Raw genomic sequence first — 26,384 nt, 5'->3', positions numbered from 1 at the left:
ATCAAGTTCCGCTTGTAAACGGGTCTATCTGTGCCAATAGCCCGCGGATCCGGGCCCCACCTCCACCTAAGCTCAACCTAGGTAATCGCGTGGCCAGGCCATCCTGCTCCCCTAATCACCCGTCAACCCCCATCGCGTGACGCCGTTTCCATCTCTGTCAACTGCCACTGATCGATCCATCACAAGACCAACAACCTCCCTAGTCCCTTTGCGCCTCCTCGTGGCATATATGCCCAAGCCAATACAACACTAATAAACCCAATATGGTCGGTACTATCCTTTCGCGCTGAAAGTAATACTACTACTACACCACTCTACCTCCACCGCTTCCATCGCTTGCCCGAGTAAGCATGAGCTCGTCATCGTCGAGCTCCTCGTCGTCCAGCTCTTCGTCCGACGCTGCTTCAAAACACCATGTAATATCCTCCGGCCCAACAAACGGACGCCCGACGACTTTGACTTCCAACCAACGAAGCGGAAATGTCCAACTATCGGGTAGCACCCTCAGCCCAAGAATCTGCGGGCGGCGCTTCCGATGCGCCCAACCGCGACAACAACAACAATAACGAGCACTCCCCTCTGCTTTTGCCGGTCGATGGGGGTTCCGGTGACTTCGCCTACCCGACGACGATAGGGCACGATGACAGCGAGGAGGAGGCCCAGAGGACTAAGAGCATCTGGTACCTCATCCTCCTGACGATCAGCATCGGTGGTCTGCAGATCGCCTGGTCCGTCGAGCTCTCCAATGGCTCACCCTACCTGCTCTCGCTCGGCCTGAGCAAATCGTTGATGGCCCTGGTCTGGATCGCCGGCCCCCTGACGGGCACCTTGGTACAGCCCTACATCGGCATGTTGAGCGACAACTGTCGCATTCGCTGGGGCAAGAGGAAGCCTTTCATGGTCGGCGGGGCTGTCGCTACAGCAGTGTCGCTCATGTTTCTCTCTTGGACTGGGGAAATCGTCGGGGGTTTCCTGGGTCTGTTCGGCGCTGACCCGGAGTCGGATGGCGTCAAGGTGTGTATTATTGTGGTCGCAGTGGCCTGGGTGTACATCTTGGATGTCGCCATCAATACGGGTATGTATCCAGTTCAAGGGCGTCACAACAATGTGGATAAGACCGACGATGGAGAAGAGCTATGCTAACAGTGGTATCCGGCTAGTCCAAGCTGCGATTAGAGCCTTCATTGTAGACTGCGCGCCCACACATCAACAGGGTAAGTCGGCATTCATTCCTAGTAATATCATAAATACCCCTTTCCAGAGCTAACACCAAAATCAGAAGCGGCAAACTCCATGGCCAGCAGGATCGTGGGATTCGGCAACATCCTTGGCTACTGTGCTGGATACGTCGACCTTCCAAGGTACGTCGGGTGGCTGGGCGATACCCAGTTCAAGGTGCTTTGCGCCATTGCCAGCATCGCGCTCTGCTCGACAATATTCGTGAGTGTTGTCTTGGTTCACGAGCGGGATCCGAACCTTGATGGGCCTGCTCCGAAAGGGCAAGCGGGCATAATGGCCTTCTTCCATACCATCTTTACTTCGATCAAGCGATTGCCTCCACAAGTCAGGAAGGTATGCACTGTGCAGTTCTGCGCCTGGGTTGGTTTCTTCCCCATGCTGTTCTACACGTCGTCCTATATTGGAGAAATCTATATCGAACCATTCCTCGAGGCAAACCCCCACATGACCCCTAAGGAGCTCGACCGTCTGTACGAGGAAGCTACGCGAGTGGGCACCTTTGCCCTCCTAATCTTTGCCATCTGCAGTCTGGCTACGAATGTGTTACTTCCCTTCTTTATCGCGTCCACCTACGATAGTGCTGCTGTCGGCAACGCACCAGCCGAAGTGCCTGGTGTCATGGTTCACCCGGAGTCTCCCAAGAAAACATGGCTGGACTATCTGGTCATCCCCGGCTTCACCCTGCGACGGGCTTGGATGTTTTCCCACATACTCTTCTCTGGGGCCATGTTCTGCACGGTGCTCGTCCGATCTGTCGAGGCAGCCACTACCCTTATCGGGCTTGTGGGCATCACGTGGGCCTTGACTCTATGGGCGCCGTGGGCCATCATCAGCGCCGAGATCAGTCGTCGGGATGCCGTAGCTCGTTTGAGGAAGCAGCAGATGGAAGCTCATGCTCGTGGCGACTCTTCGGGCCCGAATGCTCTACTAGAAGGAGAGACCTCGTTGCAGAAGGACGAGGACACGGACAAGGCAGGTGTCATCCTGGGCATTCACAACATGGCCATTGCTTCCCCCCAGATTCTGGCTACTATTGGATCCAGCATAATATTCAAGATCTTCCAGAAGCCCCGAGGCGTCCCCGGTGACCACAGCATCGCCGTCGTTCTCGCGCTCGGTGGCATCTTCACGCTGATCGCGGCCTGGTTCGTCCATCTGATCAAGGACGACTTGCCCCCGGTCGAGTCGCTGGTCGCCACCGAGGAAGAGGAAGGATTGCTGGCTACCGATAACAGCAAGAGGAGCATGGACGAGCCCCGGACCAGCATGCAGAGAGCAGGTACTGCAAGAAGCACCAGCTTTGGTGCAGGACTGGAGTACTAATCGAGCTCGCAGGACAAATACATGCGAGCGATTGTGCACGGTGTTAGTAAAGGGGCGGGCGGACGGACGCGGCGTTAATGAGATTCTGCAACCCTTGGCTTTGGGGAGGGGGGGGGGGGCGCGGGGCTTGGATATACGGCTTACGAACTGGAAAGTATGTAGATAAATACAGTATAACAACAAAACAGCTCAATAAGAATCATGTTCAATATCTGCGGCACGAGACCAGAATTCCCTCCTCCACTCATCGGCTCCTTTCCCTTCCTTTCCGAGCTAGCAGATGCAATCGAGTCCAAGCTGCGCCGAAAATGGTAACAGTTATCAGCTTGTACGGCGGCCGATTGGTCTGTCTAACGCAGCTCCCGTGTCGATCAGGAACATCACCCGCCCGTTTTGGCTTGATGACTCCGGCTAAAGACAGCAACATATGTGCCAGCCCCCACCACGTATATGACGACTTACAGCAACCCCGGAGGCTTGACCCCGTGGTATATTCGTGCAATCCTACTTTGGGATCTAGAACTTTGCAGCCTCCGTAGGTTGTATCTGCGCCATTGTGGATACGGACATACATAAAAGGGAGAAGAGTCCATCTCGATGCCGCCAGGTACACTGTCTAACTCTCCCACGATACCGGGACATTGCAAACTGATCACACTGCTACGTTGTTCTCTCTCGAAAAGCTTTGTCCAATAGACGATCGATCATGAAGACCCTCACGCCCCTTCTCGCCCAGCTGGCCAGCGCGGCCATCATCTGGGATGGTCGCTTCAACGACTTTAGCACCTCGGCCGATTTGAACAAGTGGTCTTGGTATGTCCAATCTTTGGGATTCATCCCCTAAGAAGGATAGAGCATGCAATTGATCCAGAACAATAGGGGAACCAAGTAGGCCCCTACCAGTACTACATCCACGGCTCCGCCGCGGTCGACAAGTACGTCAACCTGTCGCCCGACTACAAGAACCCGAACGACACGGCGTCCAAGCAAGGGGCCAAGCTCACGCTCGACGGCACAGCGTACTGGAACGGCCAGAACATGCGGCGGACCGAGCTGATCCCGCAGGCGACGGCGGCCATCAACAAGGGGAAGGTCTGGTATCACTTCAGCATGATGCGCAAGGATTCCAACACGCCGTCGGTGAACCGCGAGCACCAGATCAACTTCTTCGAGTCCCACTTCGCCGAGATGAAGTACGGCTGGATCTCGGGCGAGAGCGGTACGAGCAACCCGAATCTGCAGTTCATGATCTCGCAGCAGAGCAAGTGGAAGACGGAGTGGAAGGCGGGCGTCTGGCACAATGTCGCCTACGAGATTGTTAGTCTATTTCTTTCTTTATCCCCCCCCCCATCATTTGCCTTACTCTCGCTCTTTTTCTCCTGATCCTGGAAAAAGGGAGCAGGACGACGACTGGCTAACCTTGTCATCACCACGCAGGACTTCTCGGCCAACACCGTAGGTTTCTGGCACTCCGAGGGCGGCGCGCCCCTGACGCAAGTCGTCAAGCCGGCCTCGGCCTCGACGTCGTCCAACGGCGCCGACTGGCACCTCGGCGTCCTGGAGCTGCCGCGCTCGGGCTACAGCGACGCCACCGAGGACTTCTACTTCTCGGGCGTCTACATCGAGAGCGGCTCCATCACGAAGGCCGTGGGGGGTCCAGCTTAATTAAAGATTTGAGGCTCGAAAAGGGGGAGGGAGGGAGCAGTGACATGGGGCAGTAATGGCTGATGATATGCAGTCGTGAGCTATATCATTCATTGGGTTGGCAGGTATTTAACCGAGAGGCATAAATAGGGACAAGTGTTATGTAGATCTCCGTACATATGCAATTTATATCATCACAAAGCACCCAGTTCGATACTTGGAAGACTTTAGAAGATCGATCGATTTTGTTGATACTTGTTACAAAACCTCCCTAAAGTCTGATCAAGATCATTTCGCCAGATAAGTCACAGCTTTCGTATCAAGTCGAAGTTGCATGAATACATAAGCCGGATCTTGAAGTGATGATGCTTGCGTGTTCTTGACTGTTTACATGGTTACCAAGTAGCGAACAGGATGATTGTCATTATGATTTTTTGCCAAAGATAAGTGAGTTCATCCCCTATCGATGGTCTGTAATAGGAAAAGAATCTTCCGCCCACCACAGTCAGTGGGCGAGCGTGCTTGACGAGCAATTAAATAACTCGTCTTGAAACCCATGCCGCGTGTTACACCATTACCACCACCGCCCTATCCATCATCACGTTATCTGGTATTGAGGGAAAGTGGGAGGAAAACAACAACAGTGAATGTCCAATCCCGCCGCAATCCAGCCCCTATCGCTTCTTCCCATTACTACGATATTTACCACCAATACCTCCTTCGTTCCTTCCCCCTTCCTCTTCCTTTTTACTGTTCTAGCAAGTACCAATAGTAGTAACCTTCTCCCCCGGCACGGCCCCCCTGGAAGCGTCCCACGAAGTGACGCCAGCCCAGTACATGCACCACGAGCTCCCATCGCTGCAGAACTCATCGTCGCACCGAACGGAAGACGACGGCGACACCGTGACCCATTGCGGCGCAGGCGTGACGACGCCCGAGACAGACGAAGAAGAAGAAGAAGAGCTGGACGAAGAGGAAGAATCATCGCTGTCCCACTCGGTCGATGTGTAGATGGGCGTGCCGTCCGTGCTGACCCCGATGACGATGGTCTCGGTTGCGATCTTCTCGACGGCGCGGACGCCCCGGATCCGGGGGTCGCCGCCACCGTTTAGCAGTTGCGGTCGTTTGAACAGGCCGCCGGCCACGCCTCTCGGTGCTGGTGCGGGTGGCGGTGGCGGTGCTCTCTTCCAGGGCACTGGCGCGATCATGGGCGGGATGGGCAGATGGTGCATCGAGGTGACCGAGGGCTCGCCCCCGGTTGTATGCGACGGATGGGGTGAGCGGGGTGCGGACGAAGAAGAAGAAGTGCCGGTGGGCGAGGAGGAAGTTCCCTGATCCAGAGTCGTGATCATTGTGGTACCAAGTTTTGCAGAAGGAGTCCAGGCAGTAAAAGATTTAGTCTGCCAGGCTAGGGAGCATTCCTCAACCATCGGATCGCACGACTGCACGGCCGGAGCCGACGACCAGGGGTCGCCGCCGAAGGAAGTGGACGAGCAGTAAGGGTCCCACTCATCACAGGACAAAGTGGGCTCGGGCGAGTCGATGCCGGAAGACGAGGAGCTAGGGCAGCCCCAGCCGTAGAGTTCGCACCAGTCCATGGACGAGGTGGGCCAAGGCTCCCACGTCGAGGTCGAGGAAGAGCAGTCGCCCCAGACCCAGCAGTCGTCGTCCGTGCTCGACGACGACGACGAGGTGGGGTAGGGGTCGATCTCGGACGAGGAAGAGCAGTCGCCCCAGTACCAGCAGTCGTCCAAGCTCGTCGACGACGAGATCGATGACGGGATTGGGTCCCACCAGTCAGACGAAGAAGAGCTCGTGTCCTCCTCGCCAGGCATGAGGCAGGTCATGGTCATCACCTCGACAACGGGCGGGGCGTCTCGCGGCTGCAGACCGGCCGGGGTGGCTTCCTTGGGGGGCATGGCCAGGCCCAGGATGCCCAAGGGCAACGTAAGCAGGATCGGGACGAGCATGGCTGCAGCAGATGGAGTCTACTGCCTAGGGGGTAGGGAGCAACACAATGGATCAGGGGTAGAGGCAAAGCAGTCAGAAGACGTTGATATGGCAACGGGAGCAAGAGGAGAAAGCTGCCCGTATAGAGTTGGCGGAATCCGGAACGTATGTGCTGGTGATCTCATACCAAATGCGAGAGACCTATCTTATGGAGGGAGGTTATGGCCGAATATAACCGTTGAGCTCATAGGGTATACAGATCCCCAAATGCCCCGGATCTCAAGAGTACGTCAACATTGTCGTCAACAGGTCAAACGATGTGACGGCAAACAATGACCTGTGTCCCCATGGGCGGTTTGCTCCACGGACAAGAGTCTCGGCCCCAGTTAAGGAACTAGCTGGACCAATCTAGTATTTCCGGCCTCTCCTTCGTATTATTGAAATGAAGCCGTCTGATGTCCTCTTACAAACGGAGGCACGACATCCGACTAGGGCGGAGGAGGAAGTTGGGTCTTTTACCATGCTCGAGAATTGGGTGATGTAGTGATACAAGCGATGTCGATTGTGTTTCGTAGCCTTCTTTGGGACAGGGATACCTGATAATTCCTAGTTCACAGGAATACCCAGGATTACGTTGCTCCCATTGCACACCAAATGAACACGTAGCAGCGAGTCCCACACTGGAAAAGCTATGAGTAGCCATTCTTGTAGCGATATGAAGTGAAGTTGCGAGTACGTCGAATCCTTCGTAAGAACAGATGTACAGCGTGACACCCCCAAACAGAAGGCAACACTCGGCACATGATAATACAGCTCAATGTTGTACCACGAATGGCGACACAACATCAACTGAAAAACGCAGGTCCATCATTGCCCAATCTTAGCCTCAACCCGCCGAGAATAGATCTGGAGAAGCACAACCTCCGTGAACGAAGAAGTTATCCTTGCACAGCATATAGGAATACCTCATACAAACAATCCGTAATGAGATTGGCCAACGGCAGCCCCCGGAAGAGAGTAGAGAAGGCGAGACCAGGTCCCTGTTTAGCTAGCTCGCATGGCTCTCAGGCCGGCCTGGACATAGAGGGTAAACCAGCAGCCTATGCTAGCCATCCATGCGAGACTCCTAGCCGGTGCGAACTTCCTGTTATCCTGCAGGTGGATATAGATGACGTTGTACAGGGCCTGTGAGTAATCGAATTTAGCAGTTTCATCCATTTGAGTTGACATACCACCTCATATTGTCTCTGTAATTTTCCTTGTTTCTATTTTGAGGACTAATCTCCGTCAAAGGAAGCGGGGATCGTCTAGACCCCGGTTGCAAAGGGACGAAAGGACAGAGAATTGGTAGGGGGGATCCCGCGTGTGTGTCACTTACCCGGCTGCCGAGATAAGCGAGACCCAGCATGTTGATGGTGCTCACAGGCACACCAGCAATGTTAGAGGCGATGATGGCTCCACTGAACAATGGCAAGGTCTCGTAGCCGTTGGAGGCAGCAGCTTGGCTGCGCATAATGCGGCCTTTGGTCTAGTTCCCCCATATGTCAGCTGGTTTCTTGCCGTCTCCCGATAGCCGTGAGGGCAATAGTAGTAGTGATGATGTATGCGTCGCTAAAGCCGCATGCTCCATGGCCCGGCCTCCTGGGCCAGGTACACAACGAGAAGACGATCTCTACCAACCGTTACAGTGGTAAGTAGTAGATGGCATCGCTACTTGCATGTCGTGCTGCGATGCATCAGGAGCTTGGCAGGAACACCGTACTAGGCCACGACGCCCACCATATTCCCCGTCGGGCTGCACTACTACCACATTGCACCGCTAAGGGAGTAAGCCCGAGTGGGAACCCGGGAAGGACAGAGATGACTCACGATCTTGTCGACCTTGTCGCTCTTGCTGATAGTCTCGTGGAACTGGCGCGGGTTGGCATTGTCAAGCTGCTTGACACCGAGCATCTTGCCATACGTCTCGGCACCCACTACCATGAGGTAGGCGAGAGGGATCTTTTGCCGGGCGAGAGCACGGGTTAGCAAGGAGTCGTGACACAGACGAAGATATTGACGGGAAGCGATAGGCTACGCATACGGAGAAGAAGGAGTAATTCTTGTTCAGATCCATTTTGGGTGTTGGACGTGGCTTGTCTTATTTGCAAATAGCAGCAGCAGGTGGTTTCCAGTGAATTGTCAGGTGGTGGAAGTAAAACACTTAACAAGAATTGGTGTTCTGGATGAAATATGTAAGGTCGACAGTAGATAGAGAGAAAGGAAATCTTTTCTGGGGAAGAACCTATTGGAACTGTTCCTCCCCATGTTTCAGCCAATTACGCGACTATGCAAGGGAGGGACGACCCGGGGCGCCGATTGATGTATGCATACCTTAGTATCGAATACTTCAGACCCAGACCCAGACCTATGATGATGCTGTGCTGTAAACGTCACTCGCTAACACTAGTTGCGTTAAGTCCGCTGGATCGATGTTCAACAGTTTCTCCCGCTTCATCAGCGCTCGGATCGTAGTGGAGTTGTAAGCCAGGGCTTTTTCGGGCTTTCTAATGATCGATCGTACAAGTAGTTGTGAGACCGGCGCATGTCTTTGGTGAATGGGTTACTATCCTGAGTAAGCATTGACGAAGTATACATATACCCAGTACAACACCTGTAATCGTAAGCAAGGTAATGTAGCCCGTGCTCTATCAGCTTTGGTCCCGATTGCATGTATCAGGAATATTGTTAGCATTCACAGAAGAACACGCCCAGGGAGAGATGGTTAAATGTGATTTTTACTTGATTCATTTATTATGATTATGCGTAGGCACGCATCAAGAAGTGGTGGTGAGCAGTCCCGTGACGTTTGCCCATGCAGCCTTCCATCGTTCCTGTGCTCCGACAATCTCGTCCTTCATCCGTTCATCATACTGTTATACTGCGACCTCTGGTCGCGATGCTGTGTGAATCCTCCATCTCAAGTGTACAGCGAAGGGTAGTACATAAGTCGCAGGAATACTCATCAAAACTGAGCGAGTGGTGACGTGAACATCGCTCAGAAACAAGAAGAAGAAAATGGAAGATTCCTCGTATGCTGTGCCCGTTCCCTTGCTCTCAAGAACCGTATCCTGAATCCCGGGCGCAGAAAAAAACAAAGCGCAAAGCCCCTATATTGATACATGGTGAAGCGCACCAAACTCGTGCAAAGATATTGGAACAACAGAGCTTATGAGCTTTGGGATTTCTTGGCCTCGGCCACAACAGCCTTCTCGGCGTTCTTTTTCGATCGCTCGTACTTCAGCGAAGTATCACCCTTCCACATGGTTCCCAGGAAGCTGTCCCAGAAGGTGAAGAAAGGCTGCGAGAAGTTGGTCTTGATGCCCCAGCTTTGGTGGTGGATATCGTGGTAAGCAGCGTTGTTGGCCGAGATGTGCTGCAAGGGGTCCCACGGCAGGGAATATCCACAGTGATCGTCGACAGTCTTGATGGTGGACGCGGTGAAGAAAACAATGCCCTGGCGCGCGGTCATGAAGGACAGCTTGTATGCGATACCGGCACCCAAAGTGTCGAGAAGGAATCCCTCAAAGGGATGGTTGTAGAGTGCTCGTAGCATAGGGCACGTACAGGCGATGGTGACGCGAATGGAAAGTAGCTGGATATTGGGTTAGCGGAGATCCCGTCAAAGTTAACCGTCTGGTTTCAACATACTGTATAGCCACTTGTTCGTGTGCATGATACGATGCAGCCAGTATTGCCAGGTATCGAGGAAGAGGAGTGCGACGCCGAACTGCATAGCCGGGATGACCATCCAGAATATTGTCTTGGCCACTGCGATCTCCCACGAGGCGAAGGCCGGAACGGTAGACCCATCGGGTCCGGCCAATCCGGTGGTCAAGAAAGGGTAGTGACCGCCCGAGAGAGCTCCGGCAAGCAGCGGGTGCGTCGCCGACATGCTCTTGGCCATGCTGGCCGCGTTGATACCGAGCACCGCAAGCATGGACGGCAGAGCTCTCTGTGCCAATCTCACGCGCGTCGCCCAGACTGCGACATCGTACTCCTCCTTGCCGCTGTACTCAGGGGGGTCGAGGTAGGCCAAAACTGCGCCCACGCCCATCTGGATGATCTGCTGCAGGATGACATCACGGAAGACTTCGTATCGTGAGGCACGGTTGCGGGAGGCGATCTCGGCCGGGGTGTGCAAGCGGTATTGCGGGAAGAGGTCGAAGACGTCGATAAAGTGGAAGATTCCCGAGACGATCCAGTATGCGACGACTGGCGCCATCAGAGATACGTAGAAGTTGTCGACGCCAGGGATCAGATTAGAGACTTGTGTAAGTTCGTATGTAGGTAGCGGAGGCAGGGCCTCAGGCAGAGTTACGTTGGCCGCCATGACGACGTCCATCGGGATAGAGATGCCCAAGTCGCGTCAGGGTCGTGTCGGGTGGTAGGTGAGTATTGGTGGTGGTGGGCAGTAATTACAAAAGCTTTCGGAAGGGTCGGGAGGAAAAAGGAGTGTGTACGACTTTGACAAAACGGCAGTTGCAAAAAGGTGAATGAGACTAGAAGGATTGTAGAAGGGTCGGGCAGTTTTTGAGTTGTAGATGGGAAGCAATTTGGGGGTTAGCTGAGGAAGATAATGCGGATGATTAATCGGGTCCAATGCCCAATGCGATGGATGGATGCAATGCGATCGATGGACTGTTGCTGTCGCTCTCCCTTTCTATCCCCGAGAGGCTCCGAGGGCTGTCTCTTTTATCAATCTCGCTTGCTCGGCCCAGCCGTGCTTCCCCGGACTCCGAATCAGCAGTTGCAGGCCAGCACGGAGCACGGAGCACAGTAATGGGAAGACGTCTGACGATGTGTTTTTATTTGTGGCACGATCAGAGGGAGATATTCATTAGGATTCGATGTGCTGGCTTGCACACTATCATCAGGTTCACTGTTTCTTGTGATTTCTGGCTCATACAAATAATGTATTAGGGAGAACCGTCAATGCGCTCGCTCATGAATTGAAATGAAGTTTGATTGATGGTGGCAAACCGTCATCCATCTCCATGTGGATGGGATTGTGTGGACTTGTGGTACCGCATCTCAGAAGCACACCAATCAATGAAGCCTACATCCACTTGGGATGAGGGAGCTTATATAAAAAAGGATACTCGCTGTGTTTTGGTATTGCTGCAATTTTCACCCAATAGTGGTTTAATTGTCTTTTATCCTCATCATTGCGAGAAAACGAGCAACCCGAGATACATCTCCGGGTACGGAGTACGTAAGGCACCCAAGTGCGAACCATGGATGCCCAGCATTGATGCCGTAAACGCAAATACTGGAACGGTCAGACTGAGGCTGGAAATAAGTCAATTCCAGCACCACATGCACTAATTGCACTAGTTAACATTACAATGTACATCCTTTGCAGCCAGCATCGAATTCTGCCTTGTTGATGTGCAGTAGAGTCCGCAGCTATCCCATAAGGGGGTTAGTTAATATTAGGTAAGGATGGACTAGAGGATGTACATACAGTAGCAGACCTATGTAGACTCCAACATTGAACTATCCGTAGAAGTGCCTTTATTGAGAAGCCTCCGGACTAATAACCAGATCTAGCACCAAAAGCTCTACAATTCGATATGCTGTCAGCGCTTGTATAACATTCAAATGGTATAGTCAAGTGCACGAACACTCAAATAAATGCTGCAGGTGTATTGAACGTAATAACTTGTTTCTGTGGCTGCTATCACGTCTATTGACCATCTTGAAGGCTTGCCGTTTTAGTGGTGAAAATGATACAGACAGCACAGATTCTCAGCAGCTCAGGAAGCAAAATTGAAGAAGCCCCTCCATTGGCTGGCTGTTGTTGTCCATTGAATTCAGCGCCTGGTGGACCCACTGTAATCATTTCTGCCAGGCCAGGCCAGCCTCGAGGTGCAAAATTCTACTGCACATGCTGGTCTGGGCCCCCTCTATTCACCCTATGGCCTTTGAGAGAGCGCCTGTGGGTGAAAAGCCAGAATATCAGACTCTGCCCCTCATTTGGGAAAAGCCGCCCCTCATTAGACTGGATTATTTTTCCCACTTCAACGAAGCCATACCCGACCGACGGCTTTTTTCTCGCTTCCCTCCCCTTTGTCTCCTTTGCCATCACTCGCATACGCTCTCTTTTTGTGACCTCTACATCTACATCTCTCCTTCAGCACATCAACCGTCAAAATGATTATCTTCACTGTAAGTCGCCACCCCGCGCAACACGACCTTGTCGCTCTCACGACCCTTGGCATGCTGAACCCCGCAATCTAGGATATCTTCAACGGAGCCGAGTTGATCTCGGACTCCTACGACCTGAAGGAGGTCGATGGCGTTGTCTACGAGGCTGATGCGAAGATGATCACCATCGGCGCCGTCAACGTCGGTACGTTTTCGCCATCTCCCCGACTACTCACCCTGGCCTACTTCGTTGCTTGTTTCTGACCCCGCCATCCAAATAGACACTGGTGCCAACGCTTCCGCCGAGGAGGCTGACGAGGGTACCGACGACAACGAGGAGAAGAAGCTCGACATCGAATACTCCTTCCGCCTCATCAACCTGGGTAAATACAACAAGAAGGATTACCTTGGCCACCTTGGCAGTAAGCAACCCCCGATCCACCCCGTTTTTGGGGTCTTCAAAATCATACGCTAACGAGCTTCAAGAGTACATGAAGAATGTCGCCGCTGCCATGGCTGAGAAGGGCAAGTCCGAGGAGGAGATCAACGACTTCAAGGCTAAGGCCCAGGCCTACGCCAAGAAGATCCTCCCCAACATCAAGGACTACGATTTCTACATGAGCGATAACGAGGATAACGATGTCGCCGCCGGCAAATGCATGTAAGTTCAGCCTTCACACCGATTGGTAATTTGCTCGGCAACTAAACAAGATTTCTCCACAGGCTGGTCTTCGTCAACTACCGCGAGGATGGCATGACCCCTTACTTCACCTTCTGGAAGCACGGCATGAACGAGATGAAGGTTTAAGTACCTGAACGGACGACATAGGGCGCATGGGAACGTGGATATACCGGGTACAAAACCCACACAAAAGGAACTTTGGGGTGATAGGTTTCTGATGCTTTCGCCATTATGCGATTGCTCGTCATATAGACTTCGCCTGTCGCCGAAAGTGCCAATGACAACTTACGAAATCTCAAGCATTGATGACTAAAGCAACCGCGGCTCAAAACCGTCGCATACTGGCCTCTGTGCATAAGGCTTGCAGCTGTATGCGGGCCACCTTATTTGTGAGACAATGCGTGCCTTTTCGTTGCCTATAGGGGCGTTCGGCCGCATTGCAGTGATTTTCATTTTACCGATTTCCCGTCTCTTGTAGACAACAATTATCCCCTAACTCGATTTTCAATGCTCTGGTCTCCCTGGAGCTTTGATTCTCTATGGTACTATTTGCGGTGTGCTTACATATAGGTAAGTAACCAGACCCCCTGTAAAGGTGTTATAGACAAGAAACTTTACTCAGTCTTTCCCAACCCTCGGTATGGTCGGATCGGTCTTGAATCTATCACTTTGAAGGCCCCCACTTTCTACAACGAACACTGTTCTTTGGCACTTCGAGCTCTAGGCATGAGGCAAGCTGTGAAACTAGGTAATAGGCAGTTGGATATGCCGGCCCGTTCCCCTCCAATCTATGCGGCCGTGTGGGCTAAAATTTGGGCCTCGTGCTCATCGGCACGGGCGGAGGCGCGTCTTCCTCGGTCGAAGAGGCCTGAGTTTGCCGTTGCGGTGGTGGCGGCAATATCGCTGGCTTCTTCTTAGGCGGGGGTGGCGGCGGCGCCGGCTTCTTCTTGGCTACGGCTGCACTCAGGGAGTTGCTGAGTTGGCCCATCATCCCTCCTGCTCCTCCTGTCGTTTGCGTTGTATCTGGAGTCTTGGTGCCCACTTGCTGCTGCTGCTGCTGCTGTTGAGCTGCAGGAGCCGCCTCGACCACCCCGAATTTCTGCCCTAGACTGTTCGCCGTCCGCATCCCGCTCGCGACCTGGTCGCCGTGCCGCTGCCGGAAGTTATTGGCTGTGCCGGCGGCGGTGCGCGCCTCGGACAGCGAGACAGAGGACGGGTTCTTGTGGAAATTGGATGCCGTGCGCAGGGCCGCTTGTTTCTCAGCCCAGGTAGTGCCTTGGCTTGCCGATGTCGTCGTCGCTGGTGGTGGTGGTGTTGTTGTTTTAGTGGCAGGAGGAGGGAAGAAGAAGAGGAGCCGCCGCCGCCGAGTCGCGAGAACCGGGCCGAGAGGTCGTTCATATGGGACGAGGCCTTGCTGCTGAAACTGCTGGGAGAAGCGGTCCGCTGAGGTGGGGGCGGCGGCTGGGCAGCGACGGCAGAAGAAGATTTGCTGCCGCCGCCTATGCCGAACCGTGGTACAGATATGCCGGCCTGGCTTAGTCTGCTGACGGCGCCTTGGTTCAGGTTTCCGGAGGAGGCGGACGGCAGTTGTGCATGGACTGGCGACCCGGCGCGGTGGACGGGCGAGCTGGCGCCGGAGCGAGGGGGCAGTCGAGGGGGCAGTGACGGCGGCGGACCACCGCGGGCCGGTGGTAATGACGGTGGTGCTCTCGCTGACGGGGATACCGGGGGCGGTGTCTGGCCATCACCTCTTCGGGTCGGTGGGGGTGGCAGGTGCGAGGTAGACAGCCCGGTAGTATCTACTCTGTAGGGCTTCGGTGGCGGCGCCGGTTCGTCCACGCCCTCGTCCTGCTGGGCTTGGTACGCAGCATGGCCGTCGGCTGCCGGCCGCGCCGGGGGTGCGGGAGCTGGCGGCTTGCCCGTCGTCGTCGAGTAGGGCACCGACGGCGGTGGGGCCACGCTTCGTTTCGGAGGTGGTGCGAATGACGCCGGGTCTTTGAGGGAGGTGATGGGGGAGGCATCATGGCTGCATGACCTTGAGGCAGGTTGGTCCCCGCCGCGGCCGAGAAGACCGGACTGTTTGATATATTAGAAAGGTCAGCGTGTAGTTCTTTTTTAGAAAAATTGACGGAGAATTGGGGTAAGACGACGTACAACCTGGCCTCGTAGGGTGGTTCCCTCCTTTTCAGGATGCCACCCTTTTTTCACGATACCTTTCCAGTCCGACATGATGAATCAAAAAGATGAGGGGTTATTCTCTGCAGAAGCCAGGCATGAGTGTTTGGAAGAGATCTGAACGACGTTCTGTACTAAAGAATAGACATTGATCTCAAGATACGCATGCTTTAGTTACTACCTAAGGTACACACTGACTGACTCGGTATTTTAACAAGCTTGAATTCAAAATCGACCTATCAATAAACGAATTCACCCTACCCATATGCAGAGATGACGTATCATTAGTCGCTAAGCCACATGCCACATGCCAAACCACCCACCTGAAAGTGTCAGCCAGCGGGAGCTTGGGGGCAGCGGTAAATGCTAACCTTGCAGGGGTTTTCCAGGGAGTGCTCCTTAGCGACGGGACCCCTCCCGAAAACTAGAACCAAATATTGACATTTTAGCAGCCCGCGGAACCCGCTAATTAATTGCTGTCACACCATCAATCAATCAATCGCGATCACAGACAAGAGACGCGTTGTTCTCACCCGATCGCAAAGCACACTTCCTGAACGAACATGCCACCATGGCGGCGCCGGCCACCTCTGACACCGAGCTCGTAACTGAGCATTTCGGCTACCCCCCCGTTGTAAGCAATTGGTTGTTGATCATGATGTTGTTGTTGTTCTGCGCCTATTGCTAATGGCCGCCCATCGCAGTCTCTTATCGACGACATTATCAACAGTATCAACATCCTCGCCGAGCGCGCCCTCAACTCGGTCGAGCAGGGTCTCCTGAACCTCCCGCCCGCGACGCTGGGCTTCAAGCCCGTCCGCGGCAAGGCGCCCGCGCAGGACCCGGAGGAGTACGCCGAGCAGGCCAAGACGGAGATCGAGTCGGGCACGCACCAGCTCGAGACGCTGCTCTGCACCAACATCGACCGCAACTTCGACAAGCTCGAGCTCTACGTGCTGCGCAACATCTTCAGCGTGAAGCCGCCGGATCTCCGGAACTACATCCGCCTCAGCCACTACGATGGCCTCGACTTCTCCTCCGTATCTTCTGCGACAGAAGAAGCAGCGGAAGACGGGCAGCAACAACAACAGAATGCCAACGGCAGCGACAAACCGACGCTAGAGTCCATTGGCCAGTTACGGAAGAAATTGCGCGAGAGCATGCGCCTCAACGCTTTGTTGCACGCCGAACAGGGAGCGCAACGCGCGCCTCGTGTCGGATCTCCGCGGCCTCCTGGGTATGCCCGGCGACGTGAAAGTGGAGGAGACCAACAGCAGCCAAGAGCCGTCGGAGCCGGCGCCCCTGGCGTTCCTGCACCAGAAGGTCGGCTCCCTGAAGGACGCCGGCCCCGACACGCCCATGAGCACGACGACGGCTTTCACGCTGTCGCAGCTACAGGCGCTGCGTGCGCTCTCGACGTCCTTGCGCACCATGGCCCCTGACCTGGCACCTACGCCAAACGTAGAGGCGGATAGTACCGACAACGATGACGATAGTGGGCGGAAGACTTGGCGCCACGAGCGAGTCAATTACGTGGAGAGCGCGACGCGGAGACACCTGGAGCACGTGCAGGGCCTGGAACTGGGCAAGGACGGCGAGGTGCGGGATGGAGAGTGGCAGGGCGAGGGCAGAAAGCTCGCCATGGGCGAAGTGGAGGGTTTGGAGAGGATGGTGGCTCTCCTGGATGGCGAGTCTGGCCCAGCATCGAACTCGAAGGGAGGCCAGCAGGAAGAGGACGAAGTCATGGATGAATCATAATGCCCAGTGTCACTCTACCAGGCAGGATGTTTCCTGGGTTTTCTCGGTTTGAAGTTCCGCCGATGTTGCGGTTAGGTTTTGCGAAGACTATACACGGCAGGAGGCGTTAGTGTACTTGGGAATGTGTCATTGCAAACTGCAGTCTGTCTGTCGGCTTGAATTTGCCTATATATCCCATCAAACGGCCGGTGTATACACTACTAAATGGTCTTCGCATATACATTTGGAGGCTTCTGATCTCTGGGCTGGGGCTTCTTCCCAGAGTTGTATTGGAAACAGAACGCTTAGTGTTCTCTTTACGCTCTCGAAGAAGGTAAATTTCCTGTAAGGCTTATTGTCAAGCGCCTCCCTTAAGAAAAACATTGATGAGAAATGAGAAGACAGTTGATGACACTGAGCCGGCCCGGCAATCTCTTGGTCCAACTCGGCTTGACTACGTGATACCCTATCTATCCTCTGTTGGAGGCGCCGAAATACCCGACCCCACTACCCCACCCCCCAAGTCAAGTACAAGGCATACTATTAGTAAACTATCGCGATAAGCCAAGGACCCTTTCCTCGACTGCCCCGGCTTCGGCTGAAGTATGGCAGTTCTAGAGACCCGATAGCCGGGACGTCATAAGAACATTGGATACAGCAAGAAATAGAGTGACCCTAGAGCGCTTCAAGTTCCCTTTGCCTTATCAACTATAGTCATTTCAGGCCTCAGGACCCCCAAACTCCGTCCAGTGCGAGGCGGGCAATCGATGCCTACTTACTTACCTTATTCCAGCAAGCAAGCACTCATATAGGAGTGAGCACAAGATGATACTCTTCAGCCCCGCCTTCGCATGCTGCGTCCTCCTCGCCCTCGCGGCGTCCTACGTCTGGGCCTGTCTGGCCTCGCCCCTGCGTCAGGTGCCCGGCCCGCCGTCGTCCCTGTTCACGTCGTGGGTCCTCAAGTGGCACGAGTTCCGCGCCGGCCGCACCCGATACGTCCACCGGCTGCACCTGCGGTACGGCCCCGTCGTGCGGATCGCGCCCCGCGAGGTCGCCTTCGCGTCCGCCGAGGGCGTCAAGGAGATCTACGGCGCCGGAGGCAGCGGCTACGACAAGACGGAGTTTTACGACTTGTTCCAGGTCTACGGGCGGAGGTGAGTACTTACCTACTTCATGGACGGGTTGGGCGATGGTAGAGAGGGAAAGCCAGACTGGGAGAAGAGAGGAGAAAAACTGATTGGTTTCATGTTTTGTCTGTAGGACGATGTTCAGCACGTTGAACAAGCAGGATGTAAGTAAAAGGGGGGAAAGTCGTGCGTGGTATGAGAAAGGTGCCCCTTAATGACCGTTGCACACACACACACAGCATGCCAAGCGGAAGCGAGTTTTGGCGGATCGCTACGCGAACACAAATGTGCTACGCTCTGCGTCCATGGATGGGATCAAGGAGCGCTCCAAGAGATTCGTCGATCGATGCTCCAAGTCGATAGGTGGCAGTATCGACCTCTTTGTACGTTCCCATTTCTCTCCCTTCCTCGCGCGTATCTTTCTGTAATAGCAAAGCTCATTAACCAACTCCTTGGTTCAGATCTGTACGGAACACACTCCGGATTTCCAGCAATCATTATCATCAACATAATTACCTGTACTGACAGCAACTCATCCCAGGTCTTCATGATTATGCTTTTGACTGTGTCAGTCATCATCTCTTCCACCCCTATGGGTCCGACTCGCTTCAGAACGAGGAAGACGAGAAGATCATGCGGCAAGTCGCTTTCGACGATAGCCTTCAAAGTTCGTGACTCCATCCATCCGAATGTCCCTGGATATTATAATACCATGTATTGACATCCCGACCAGACCGTCTCCTATCGTACTACAATCCTGGACTTCACGCCATAGTAAAGAATATTCTGGCGCTATTTTCCAAGCCTAGGGAGACCCCGTTGGCGGACAACCTTGTCCTGACTGCCACCTCGAAATCAGACCCCCTCGAGTTCACCTTGCTCAGCCGGATGCAGGACAAGAACTATGATCTGGAGCAGCTGGACATGGCTGCTGAATGCACTGATCATATGGCTGCTGGTATAGATACGACTGGAGGTAAGGGACCTTTTCTCATTAGTCATAGAGTGTCTTCCATACTGCAATCCCCCATGCTGATCAGGTACTGAAACTCGCGCCCTTTAGATGCTCTTTGCTTCCTGATGTGGGAGATCTCCCAGCCCAGGTCCTTGCACGTCCAACAGCGGCTGCAGGAAGAAATCCAGTCGACCACTCCCGACACCCCCTTCGACAAGCTGCCGTACCTCGACGCCGCCGTCATGGAGGGCCTGCGCTGCTTCCCCGCCATCCCCATGTCGCTGCCACGCTACGTTCCCCCGGGCGGCCGCACCATCGACGGCTACTACATTCCCGGCGGCACCATCGTCAGCGCCCAGGCGTACTCGACACACCGCATCGACCGGCGCGTGTTCCCGGAGCCCGAGCGGTTTAACCCGGACCGCTGGCTCGCAGAAGACGGAGGCGACCTGGACAGGAAGCGGCTGTTCTTCGCCTTCGCTAGCGGCGGGAGGGGTTGTATTGGGAAACAGTGAGTGCTTGCTTTCCAGTTTCTTTCTGTCACGCCCGCTTGCTTCATCCCCCCCTTTTTTTTTGCTGGATAGTCAACTGACCAAAATGGAAATAAGTCTGGCGCTGGCGGAGATGAAAACTCTGCTGATCGATGTCTACTCCCGATACTCGACTCGACCGGACGAGTCCATGACGGACGGGGATATGGAAATGTCGGATCAGCTGATTTCCTCGCAACCCAGGGGGCAGAAATGCTGGATGAAACTTGTTCCGTTTAAGGAGCCTTCATGAAAAGCCATTTCCACAGCAGTCAGAAATATATATATTTGTGTGTATGACTCGATTGATGGGAACCAGGCGTTAAGCATTGTGTGTAAATATGAGACTTCTATAATTGCCAAGACTCTCTCGCCCTCTCGCGTCACTTCACAAGTCATGTCGAAAACTAAAGGGGAAAAGCGCATGAGGTTTTCCTGCGCTGGCTCTTATTACAGCCCAGATTTGACCGAAGGGCTTTGTTTGTCCTATGGAGTCCTATCCACGCCTAATAAGAATGAGAACTGAGAAGGAAACGTGATGCGATATTGGGAGGAGCAAAAAGGCTTCGCGAAAGGAGGCAAAAACATACAACACCGAGGATTCCCAGGTCGTCACCGACCCTAGTACTAATTCGGCTCTCTAAGCTCTTGTCTGGGGGAGAGCGGATGCCGACCTTGTGCAACAAAGTGTTCCAGAAAACGAAGACCCAGCACCGCCGCACGGACTATACAAAAAATCAGCTAAATCGAAGCGAAACGGACTTAAACGGTGCTTAGCACCGTATCGTGCTATTTTCGGTTCCCAGATTATCCTACCGTTTCTCTTTGTACCTTCGCTTCGTAGGCGTTGCTGTTTTGAGTGGCCCAACTATGCCCAATTTTGAACCAGACGCCTTGATAAACATACACCCAGCTTTTTGATGGCTCGCTCCACCACATCGCTATGGTCACCTTCGGCGTTCTAGGATTTTGTATTTCCAGAACGCAATTTCCATTGGATGATGACTCTGATTTATTATTCTCGACTCGCTACAGTGACCGAACATTGAAACGCAATACTGTGCGCTGCCACGGTCGCTTGACTGCTTCCGCACACCCTCGTTGCCTTCAACGCTCGTCTACAATGAGTGCATCACTTCAGCAATGGCGAGTCCAGCACCACCCGCAATTCATATGGTCGTTTTCAGAGACGCATTTTGCTCACCTTACGCACCACCGCTGAAGGCTACCTTTTCGGTAAACTACCGGCTTGCGAGATCGCCAAGTCTCACCGTGGCCATCTAGTGGCCTTGCTGCACTCGTCGTTGCGCTGGCAAGGCTCCCGGGCGAAGAGACTGGATCTGGTACTGGTGGCCTCTGCTGGCGTCGCCCTAGGTCAGCGGCCCTTGTATGTCGCAGTGGATGGTTCATTTGCGGCTGCTCACCGTCATAATGCGATTGGTTTATCTTGGTGTTGGGAATCTCGGAAGTTCACTAGCAGGACCGTACGAGGAACAGTCAGGGACTGAAGCCGGCCTTCTCCGCCCTGTCGTGTTTTTCCATTTCGCTCCCAGCCAATGGCCCTGTTTTGCACCACACCCAATATACAGGATTCAGCATACAGCCTGCAGCCATGGCGTTCTTACTCATCCGTATTGGACAGATGGTAATTGCCCGCCGACTGGTGAGGCATGGCTGCCTTTCTGGCGGAAACAAGTCCATCGGGGCTGAAATAACCCTCGCTGTCGCTGCCATTCCCCTTCTTTAATGCGAGGCATGACGCCAGTAACGTTCTGGTTAATGATTTAACCGAAAACGCTATTCGACATTTCCGCAAGCAGCATCATTGATCACATAAATCCTCTTCTTGAGCGAGAGCCTACCGCTATTGATAATCTTGCCGACGTACGAATCGGAGTAACTGCTGATGGCTGGACGGCACGCCGAGATGGCCACAGCCCGACAGATCGTCAGAGATCAGCCAGACGGAGATGCAACGAAACAACAGTTGGCTAACGAAGCCTACACAGTCGGCTGGGTCTGTGCGATTTCTACCGAGTACGTCGCTGCTTGCGTCTTCCTCGACGATGAACACGAGAGCCCCGAGCACAGCGCGCAGCACGACAACAATAGCTACACGCTTGGAAGGATGGGAAAACATAACGTCGTCATTGCTGTCTTGCCCAGGGGCGAGTATGGCACGGCGTCGGCTGCGAGTGTCGCGCGCGATATGCTGCACAGCTTTCCTAATGTGCGCATTGGTCTGATGGTCGGGATTGGCGGCGGCGCACCAAGTGCGAAGAACGATATCCGACTCGGCGACATCGTCGTCAGTGCTCCTCGGGACGGTCGGGGGGTGTGTTCCAGTACGATTTTGGCAAGACGATTCAGGACCAGACGTTCCACGAGACAGGCTTTCTAGCGCAGCCACCTACCGTACTGCGCACAGCCGTCAGTGGAGTAAAGGCACACTACGAGCGACGTGGACACCAGATTAAGGAGGTGATCGATACTACCCTAGAGATGTGGCCGAAACTCCGAAAGCGATACCGTCAGCCCGATGCGAGCACCGACCGTCTGTATCGCACTGATGTTACCCATCCCGTTAACAACGACGCAGGCTGTACGACATCGTGCAGTGCCGATACTTCTGCATTAGTCTTGCGACGGGCGCGGGACGTGGACGACGATAACCCCGCGGTACACTACGGCTTGATCGCCTCTGCTAATCAGCTGATGAAGGATGCTGTGGTGCGTGACAAGCTCGCGCGCGAGAAGGACGTCCTGTGCTTCGAGATGGAGGCGGCTGGGCTGATGAATCACTTCCCGTGCTTGGTCATTCGTGGTATTTGCGATTACTCCGACACGCATAAGAACAAGGAATGGCAAGGCTATGCGGCGATGACGGCGGCGGCGTATGCGAAGGACATCCTTAAGCGGATTGCACCAACCAAGGTCGAGGCCGAAAGGAAGTTAAGCGAGCTTCTTCTAGATGGTTAGTTGCTTTTAAATTTGATATACTTTTACGAAAGGGGCCTCGGATACAATCAGACAAAAATACACTATTTCATACTTGGTCGTCTCCACATAGCTCGATGAGTCTAATATTTGAACAGTATCGACCACGGTGTCTGCGATACAAGAGCATGTCGCTTATAACAAATCCGTTCTGGATCGAAAAGAAGACCGGGATGTTCTTGACTGGCTTACCCCTCTCAATTATGGGCCGCAACATTCTGACTACCTCAGAAGGCGCCAGCCCGGGACGGGACAGTGGCTGCTGGATTCCGAGGAGTACCAGACATGGCGTGAAACTCGGCAGCAGACCTTGTTCTGTCCAGGTATGCCCGGAGCAGGCAAGACGATTCTCACCTCGAGCGTGATCGACGATCTTGAGCACAGGTTCTGGGACGATAGTACATCGGCTATTGCCTATGTGTACTGTAACTTTAAGCGCAAAGACGAGCAGAGGATCGAAGACCTGATTGCAAGTCTCTTAAAACAGCTTGCTCAAGTCCGACCCTCTCTACCGGTCGCTATCCAGCAGCTCTACGATCGACATGTCCCTAAGCGAACGAGGCCAACGCTGGAAGAACTATCTCAGGCACTCCACTCCATCGTATCCGAGCACTCGAGAGTATTTATTGTGGTCGACGCCCTAGATGAGTGCCAAACGTCGGACGATTGCCGGGCCCGTTTCCTCTCTACGCTGTTCGATCTGCAGGCACGAAGCAAGATCCATCTCTTTGCAACGTCGAGGGTGATTCCTGATATTAGCGAGAGGTTTGAAGGCAGCCCGCATCTCGAAGTACGTGCTAGTGACTCCGACATCCGCAGATACCTAGAGGGGAATATTGCCGAGCTTGGGGCCGTTGTAACCGAGAAAATCGACTTGAGGGACGCGATTATTAATACTATTACGGATGCTGTCCATGGAATGTAAGTGGTGAGGCGTATACTGGCGAACCCGCTGACTCTGGTAGGTTTCTATTGGCCCAGCTCTATTTGGAGTCGCTCCAAGGAAAGGACACGCCAAAGGCCACCCGGAAAGCGTTGCGCGGCATGGCCCCAGGAGCCCAGGGAGACTCTGCGTACAGCGCTGCATATACGAACGCCATGGAACGCATTGAAGGTCAGCTGGCAGATCGGGCACGACGTGCTAAGCAAGTCTTAGCATGGATTGCCTGCGCGAAGCGACAGCTACATAAAGTTGAGCTGCAACATGCGCTAGGAGTCGAGCGTGATGAGTTGGCGCTTGATCCAGAGAACGGCCCCCGAATCGAGCATCTGGTCTCTGTGTGTGCTGGACTGGTGACAGTGGACGAACAGAGCGGAATTATCCGGCTGGTGCATTACACGGCCCAAGAATACTTTGAGTCAGAAAAGGCGCGGTGGTTTCCAGATATCGAGCTAGAAATGACGACGGTTTGTACGACATACCTATCATTCAATAGCTTCACCAGTGGCCACTGCGAGACAGATAAAGAGTTCGAGAAGCGGCTCGCAGAGCATCGCCTATATAGTTACGCCGCTCGGAACTGGGGGCTTCACGCCCGTGCCGCTGACGCAGACGACAAAGTGCTGTCATTTTTATTAAGACAAGGCAAGTCGAAGCAGCAAGTCAAGCATCACTAGCGAGTGAAATAAGCTACAAGTTTCCAAGATACAGTCAACAAGGGCTACGTAGAACGGGATTACACCTAGCAGCATATTTTGGTCTGATACGGGCGGTGGATACAATTGGAAATAACTATAGCGTTAGTGTAAGGGACAGTAACGGAGAAACGTCTCTGTATCTAGCCACTGTTGAAGGTCATCTCGAGGTGGTCAAGCTGCTGATAGAAAGGGGCGCAGACGTCAACGCGCAAGGCGGATACTACGGCAATGCTCTCTACGCTGCTTCATCCGGAGGGCATAAGGAGATCGTTCAGACGCTGCTCGAGAAGGGCGCGGACGTCAACGCGCAAGGCGGACACTACGGCAATGCTCTCTACGCTGCTTCATACGGAGGGCACAAGGAGATCGTTCAGACGCTGCTCGAGAAGGGCGCGGACGTCAACGCGCAAAGCGGAGACTACGGCAATGCTCTCTACGCTGCTTCATCCGGAGGGCATAAGGAAATCGTTCAGACGCTGCTCGAAAAGGGCGCGGACGTCAACGCGCAAGGCGGAGACTACGGCAATGCTCTCCAGGCTGCTTCATACGGAGGACATAAGGAAATCGTTCAGACGCTGCTCGAGAAGGGCGCGGACGTCAACGCGCAAAGCGGATACTACGGCAATGCTCTCTACGCTGCTTCATCCGGAGGGCATAAGGAAATCGTTCAGACGCTGCTCGAGAAGGGCGCGGACGTCAACGCGCAAAGCGGAGACTACGGCAATGCTCTCTACGCTGCTTCATCCGGAGGGCACAAGGAAATCGTTCAAACGCTGCTCGAGAAGGGCTAAGCTGCTCCTCGAGAAGGGTGCCGACTGGACAATCCCGGACAACTACGGATGGACGCCATTAATTGCTGCCTCTAGTAACGGCCACCTCGAGATAGTGAAGGTGCTACTCGAGAAGGGCGCCGACTGGACAATATCCACCCCAGCGGACTGATACCACTGTATGCTTCTTTACACCACGGTCATGTCGATATCGTTCAACTACTCCTTAAAGAGGGCACCGAAAGTTGCAGAGAGGATAACTTGGGACGCTCGCTCTCTTTCTTTGCAGTACAGGGCGGCCTAGAAGCTTTGAACGTCCTTCGCGATAGGGAGATAAATATTAACAAGAGGGACTATTATGGCTCTACGTTGCTATCAGTAGCTGTCCGCTATAGTTATAAAGAGCTGGTGAATCAACTACTCGCGATACCAGAGATCGACTGTACCTTAAAGGACAACTTTGGCCGAAGCGCGCTTTGGTGGGCTCGGAAGCAGGGCCATGTCGGGATTGAGGAATGCCTGCTCGACTATGCCAAAAACCAAGGCGTCGATTTCGGTACCTTAGAGGTGGAAACAGGTGAGCTTGTCGAGTTGAATAACGGAAGCGGGTGGTGCGATGTGTGCTTGGCCAGTATATGGGAGGCTTATTACTATTGTACAGATTGTAACGGTGGCAACTTCGTTATTTGCTTGGAATGCCGGGGGCTTGGAGCGCATTGTTTGATTGACGCTCATACCTTACTGCGTCATAAGAAGAGCCAGGAAAGCTGATTTCGTAGCCATTTCTGTTGTCCTCTGCTAGTTTGGACTCGCGGTATTTAGACCATGATAATCGCTCTTTAACACCAAACTCCGGTAGCGGAGTACCTCGAAGGAAGAGCGGCCACTTGGATCTTGGTAATAACATGCGGCTGGGTGCTCTAACGACGATTTTTCACCAAGGAATGGTCTTGCCGACGAGAAAAAGTCTACTACACGAGGAGTAATCAGTTCTTAAAGCGTCCAGCCCCGGGTGAACCACCGATTTCGCTGGAAAGCCTCTTCCTAATCAACCAAGACGTCATCGCACTTCACCAGCACGTCTAACAGGTATTAATAGCATTTCTCGGTGTTGCGATACTATCGAAATATAGAATTTATTATTACAACCCGACCTAATCATGCGGCTAAAAGACCCCACTTACCGGCGCGGGGATACGATAACTCGATCCGGCTACGATATTATAGCTAGTAATCGCACCGCTAGCTCTATTAATATACACGTAGCTATATTTTAATATCGTGCGATAAGATAAGCAGCCCTAGCCCGCGTAGCGATAGGATAAATAAAAGTAGATATAATAATAAGGTACGATAAGTTACGTAACGAACCCCGGGACGATAAAAGGCACGACGCTCGAAATAAGCTAACTAAGGTTAGATCATCGT

The 26,384-nt window shown here is 53.7% G+C and overlaps 11 protein-coding genes across 11 annotated transcripts; 7 read left to right on the top strand and 4 right to left on the bottom strand.

Moving 5' to 3' along the window:
- Window positions 1–480: 480 nt before the first annotated feature.
- PG994_010119 (general alpha-glucoside permease) lies at window positions 481–2,562 on the top strand (the record flags this gene model as incomplete). Its single annotated transcript, XM_066861528.1, has 3 exons — window positions 481–1,075; window positions 1,161–1,214; window positions 1,262–2,562. 3 exons carry the CDS (start codon window positions 481–483, stop codon window positions 2,560–2,562), a joined length of 1,950 nt encoding a protein of 649 aa, XP_066710638.1.
- Window positions 2,563–3,268: 706 nt separating this feature from the next.
- PG994_010118 (uncharacterized protein) lies at window positions 3,269–4,227 on the top strand (the record flags this gene model as incomplete). The annotated part of the gene is made up of 3 exons (XM_066861527.1): window positions 3,269–3,379; window positions 3,442–3,879; window positions 4,000–4,227. The coding sequence occupies 3 exons, from the start codon at window positions 3,269–3,271 to the stop codon at window positions 4,225–4,227; spliced, it is 777 nt and encodes a 258-aa protein (XP_066710637.1).
- Window positions 4,228–4,961: 734 nt separating this feature from the next.
- Window positions 4,962–6,176, bottom strand: PG994_010117 (uncharacterized protein; the record flags this gene model as incomplete). Its single annotated transcript, XM_066861526.1, has 1 exon — window positions 4,962–6,176. The coding sequence occupies one exon, from the start codon at window positions 6,174–6,176 to the stop codon at window positions 4,962–4,964; it is 1,215 nt and encodes a 404-aa protein (XP_066710636.1).
- A 1,024-nt stretch (window positions 6,177–7,200) lies between these two features.
- Window positions 7,201–8,272, bottom strand: PG994_010116 (uncharacterized protein; the record flags this gene model as incomplete). Its single annotated transcript, XM_066861525.1, has 5 exons — window positions 7,201–7,341; window positions 7,389–7,403; window positions 7,535–7,684; window positions 8,026–8,157; window positions 8,240–8,272. 5 exons carry the CDS (start codon window positions 8,270–8,272, stop codon window positions 7,201–7,203), a joined length of 471 nt encoding a protein of 156 aa, XP_066710635.1.
- Window positions 8,273–9,364: 1,092 nt separating this feature from the next.
- PG994_010115 (Sphingolipid C4-hydroxylase) lies at window positions 9,365–10,540 on the bottom strand (the record flags this gene model as incomplete). The annotated part of the gene is made up of 2 exons (XM_066861524.1): window positions 9,365–9,741; window positions 9,847–10,540. 2 exons carry the CDS (start codon window positions 10,538–10,540, stop codon window positions 9,365–9,367), a joined length of 1,071 nt encoding a protein of 356 aa, XP_066710634.1.
- A 1,811-nt stretch (window positions 10,541–12,351) lies between these two features.
- Window positions 12,352–13,153, top strand: PG994_010114 (microtubule/calcium-binding protein TCTP; the record flags this gene model as incomplete). The annotated part of the gene is made up of 5 exons (XM_066861523.1): window positions 12,352–12,366; window positions 12,439–12,550; window positions 12,627–12,767; window positions 12,832–13,006; window positions 13,069–13,153. The coding sequence occupies 5 exons, from the start codon at window positions 12,352–12,354 to the stop codon at window positions 13,151–13,153; spliced, it is 528 nt and encodes a 175-aa protein (XP_066710633.1).
- Window positions 13,154–13,832: 679 nt separating this feature from the next.
- Window positions 13,833–15,256, bottom strand: PG994_010113 (uncharacterized protein; the record flags this gene model as incomplete). The annotated part of the gene is given in 3 exon segments (XM_066861522.1): window positions 13,833–14,526; window positions 14,538–15,103; window positions 15,182–15,256. The coding sequence occupies 3 exon segments, from the start codon at window positions 15,254–15,256 to the stop codon at window positions 13,833–13,835; spliced, it is 1,335 nt and encodes a 444-aa protein (XP_066710632.1).
- A 517-nt stretch (window positions 15,257–15,773) lies between these two features.
- Window positions 15,774–16,960, top strand: PG994_010112 (uncharacterized protein; the record flags this gene model as incomplete). Its single annotated transcript, XM_066861521.1, is given in 3 exon segments — window positions 15,774–15,836; window positions 15,907–16,379; window positions 16,396–16,960. 3 exon segments carry the CDS (start codon window positions 15,774–15,776, stop codon window positions 16,958–16,960), a joined length of 1,101 nt encoding a protein of 366 aa, XP_066710631.1.
- An 804-nt stretch (window positions 16,961–17,764) lies between these two features.
- Window positions 17,765–19,804, top strand: PG994_010111 (Cytochrome P450; the record flags this gene model as incomplete). Its single annotated transcript, XM_066861520.1, has 7 exons — window positions 17,765–18,093; window positions 18,200–18,230; window positions 18,306–18,490; window positions 18,595–18,737; window positions 18,800–19,042; window positions 19,130–19,532; window positions 19,630–19,804. The coding sequence occupies 7 exons, from the start codon at window positions 17,765–17,767 to the stop codon at window positions 19,802–19,804; spliced, it is 1,509 nt and encodes a 502-aa protein (XP_066710630.1).
- A 1,674-nt stretch (window positions 19,805–21,478) lies between these two features.
- PG994_010110 (uncharacterized protein) lies at window positions 21,479–24,977 on the top strand (the record flags this gene model as incomplete). The annotated part of the gene is made up of 5 exons (XM_066861519.1): window positions 21,479–21,886; window positions 21,928–22,153; window positions 22,647–23,469; window positions 23,514–24,113; window positions 24,293–24,977. The coding sequence occupies 5 exons, from the start codon at window positions 21,479–21,481 to the stop codon at window positions 24,975–24,977; spliced, it is 2,742 nt and encodes a 913-aa protein (XP_066710629.1).
- Window positions 24,978–25,025: 48 nt separating this feature from the next.
- Window positions 25,026–25,680, top strand: PG994_010109 (uncharacterized protein; the record flags this gene model as incomplete). The annotated part of the gene is made up of 3 exons (XM_066861518.1): window positions 25,026–25,051; window positions 25,073–25,574; window positions 25,618–25,680. 3 exons carry the CDS (start codon window positions 25,026–25,028, stop codon window positions 25,678–25,680), a joined length of 591 nt encoding a protein of 196 aa, XP_066710628.1.
- Window positions 25,681–26,384: the final 704 nt, after the last annotated feature.

The sequence above is a fragment of the Apiospora phragmitis genome, assembly GCF_038363925.1.
Source record: "Apiospora phragmitis strain CBS 135458 chromosome Unknown utg000010l:1.0-9815664.0:1.0-9183399.0, whole genome shotgun sequence".
Taxonomy (NCBI): Eukaryota; Fungi; Ascomycota; class Sordariomycetes; order Amphisphaeriales; family Apiosporaceae; genus Apiospora; species Apiospora phragmitis.
Note: the sequence above shows the minus strand (reverse complement) of the source record. Positions and strands in the feature narration are given on the sequence as shown.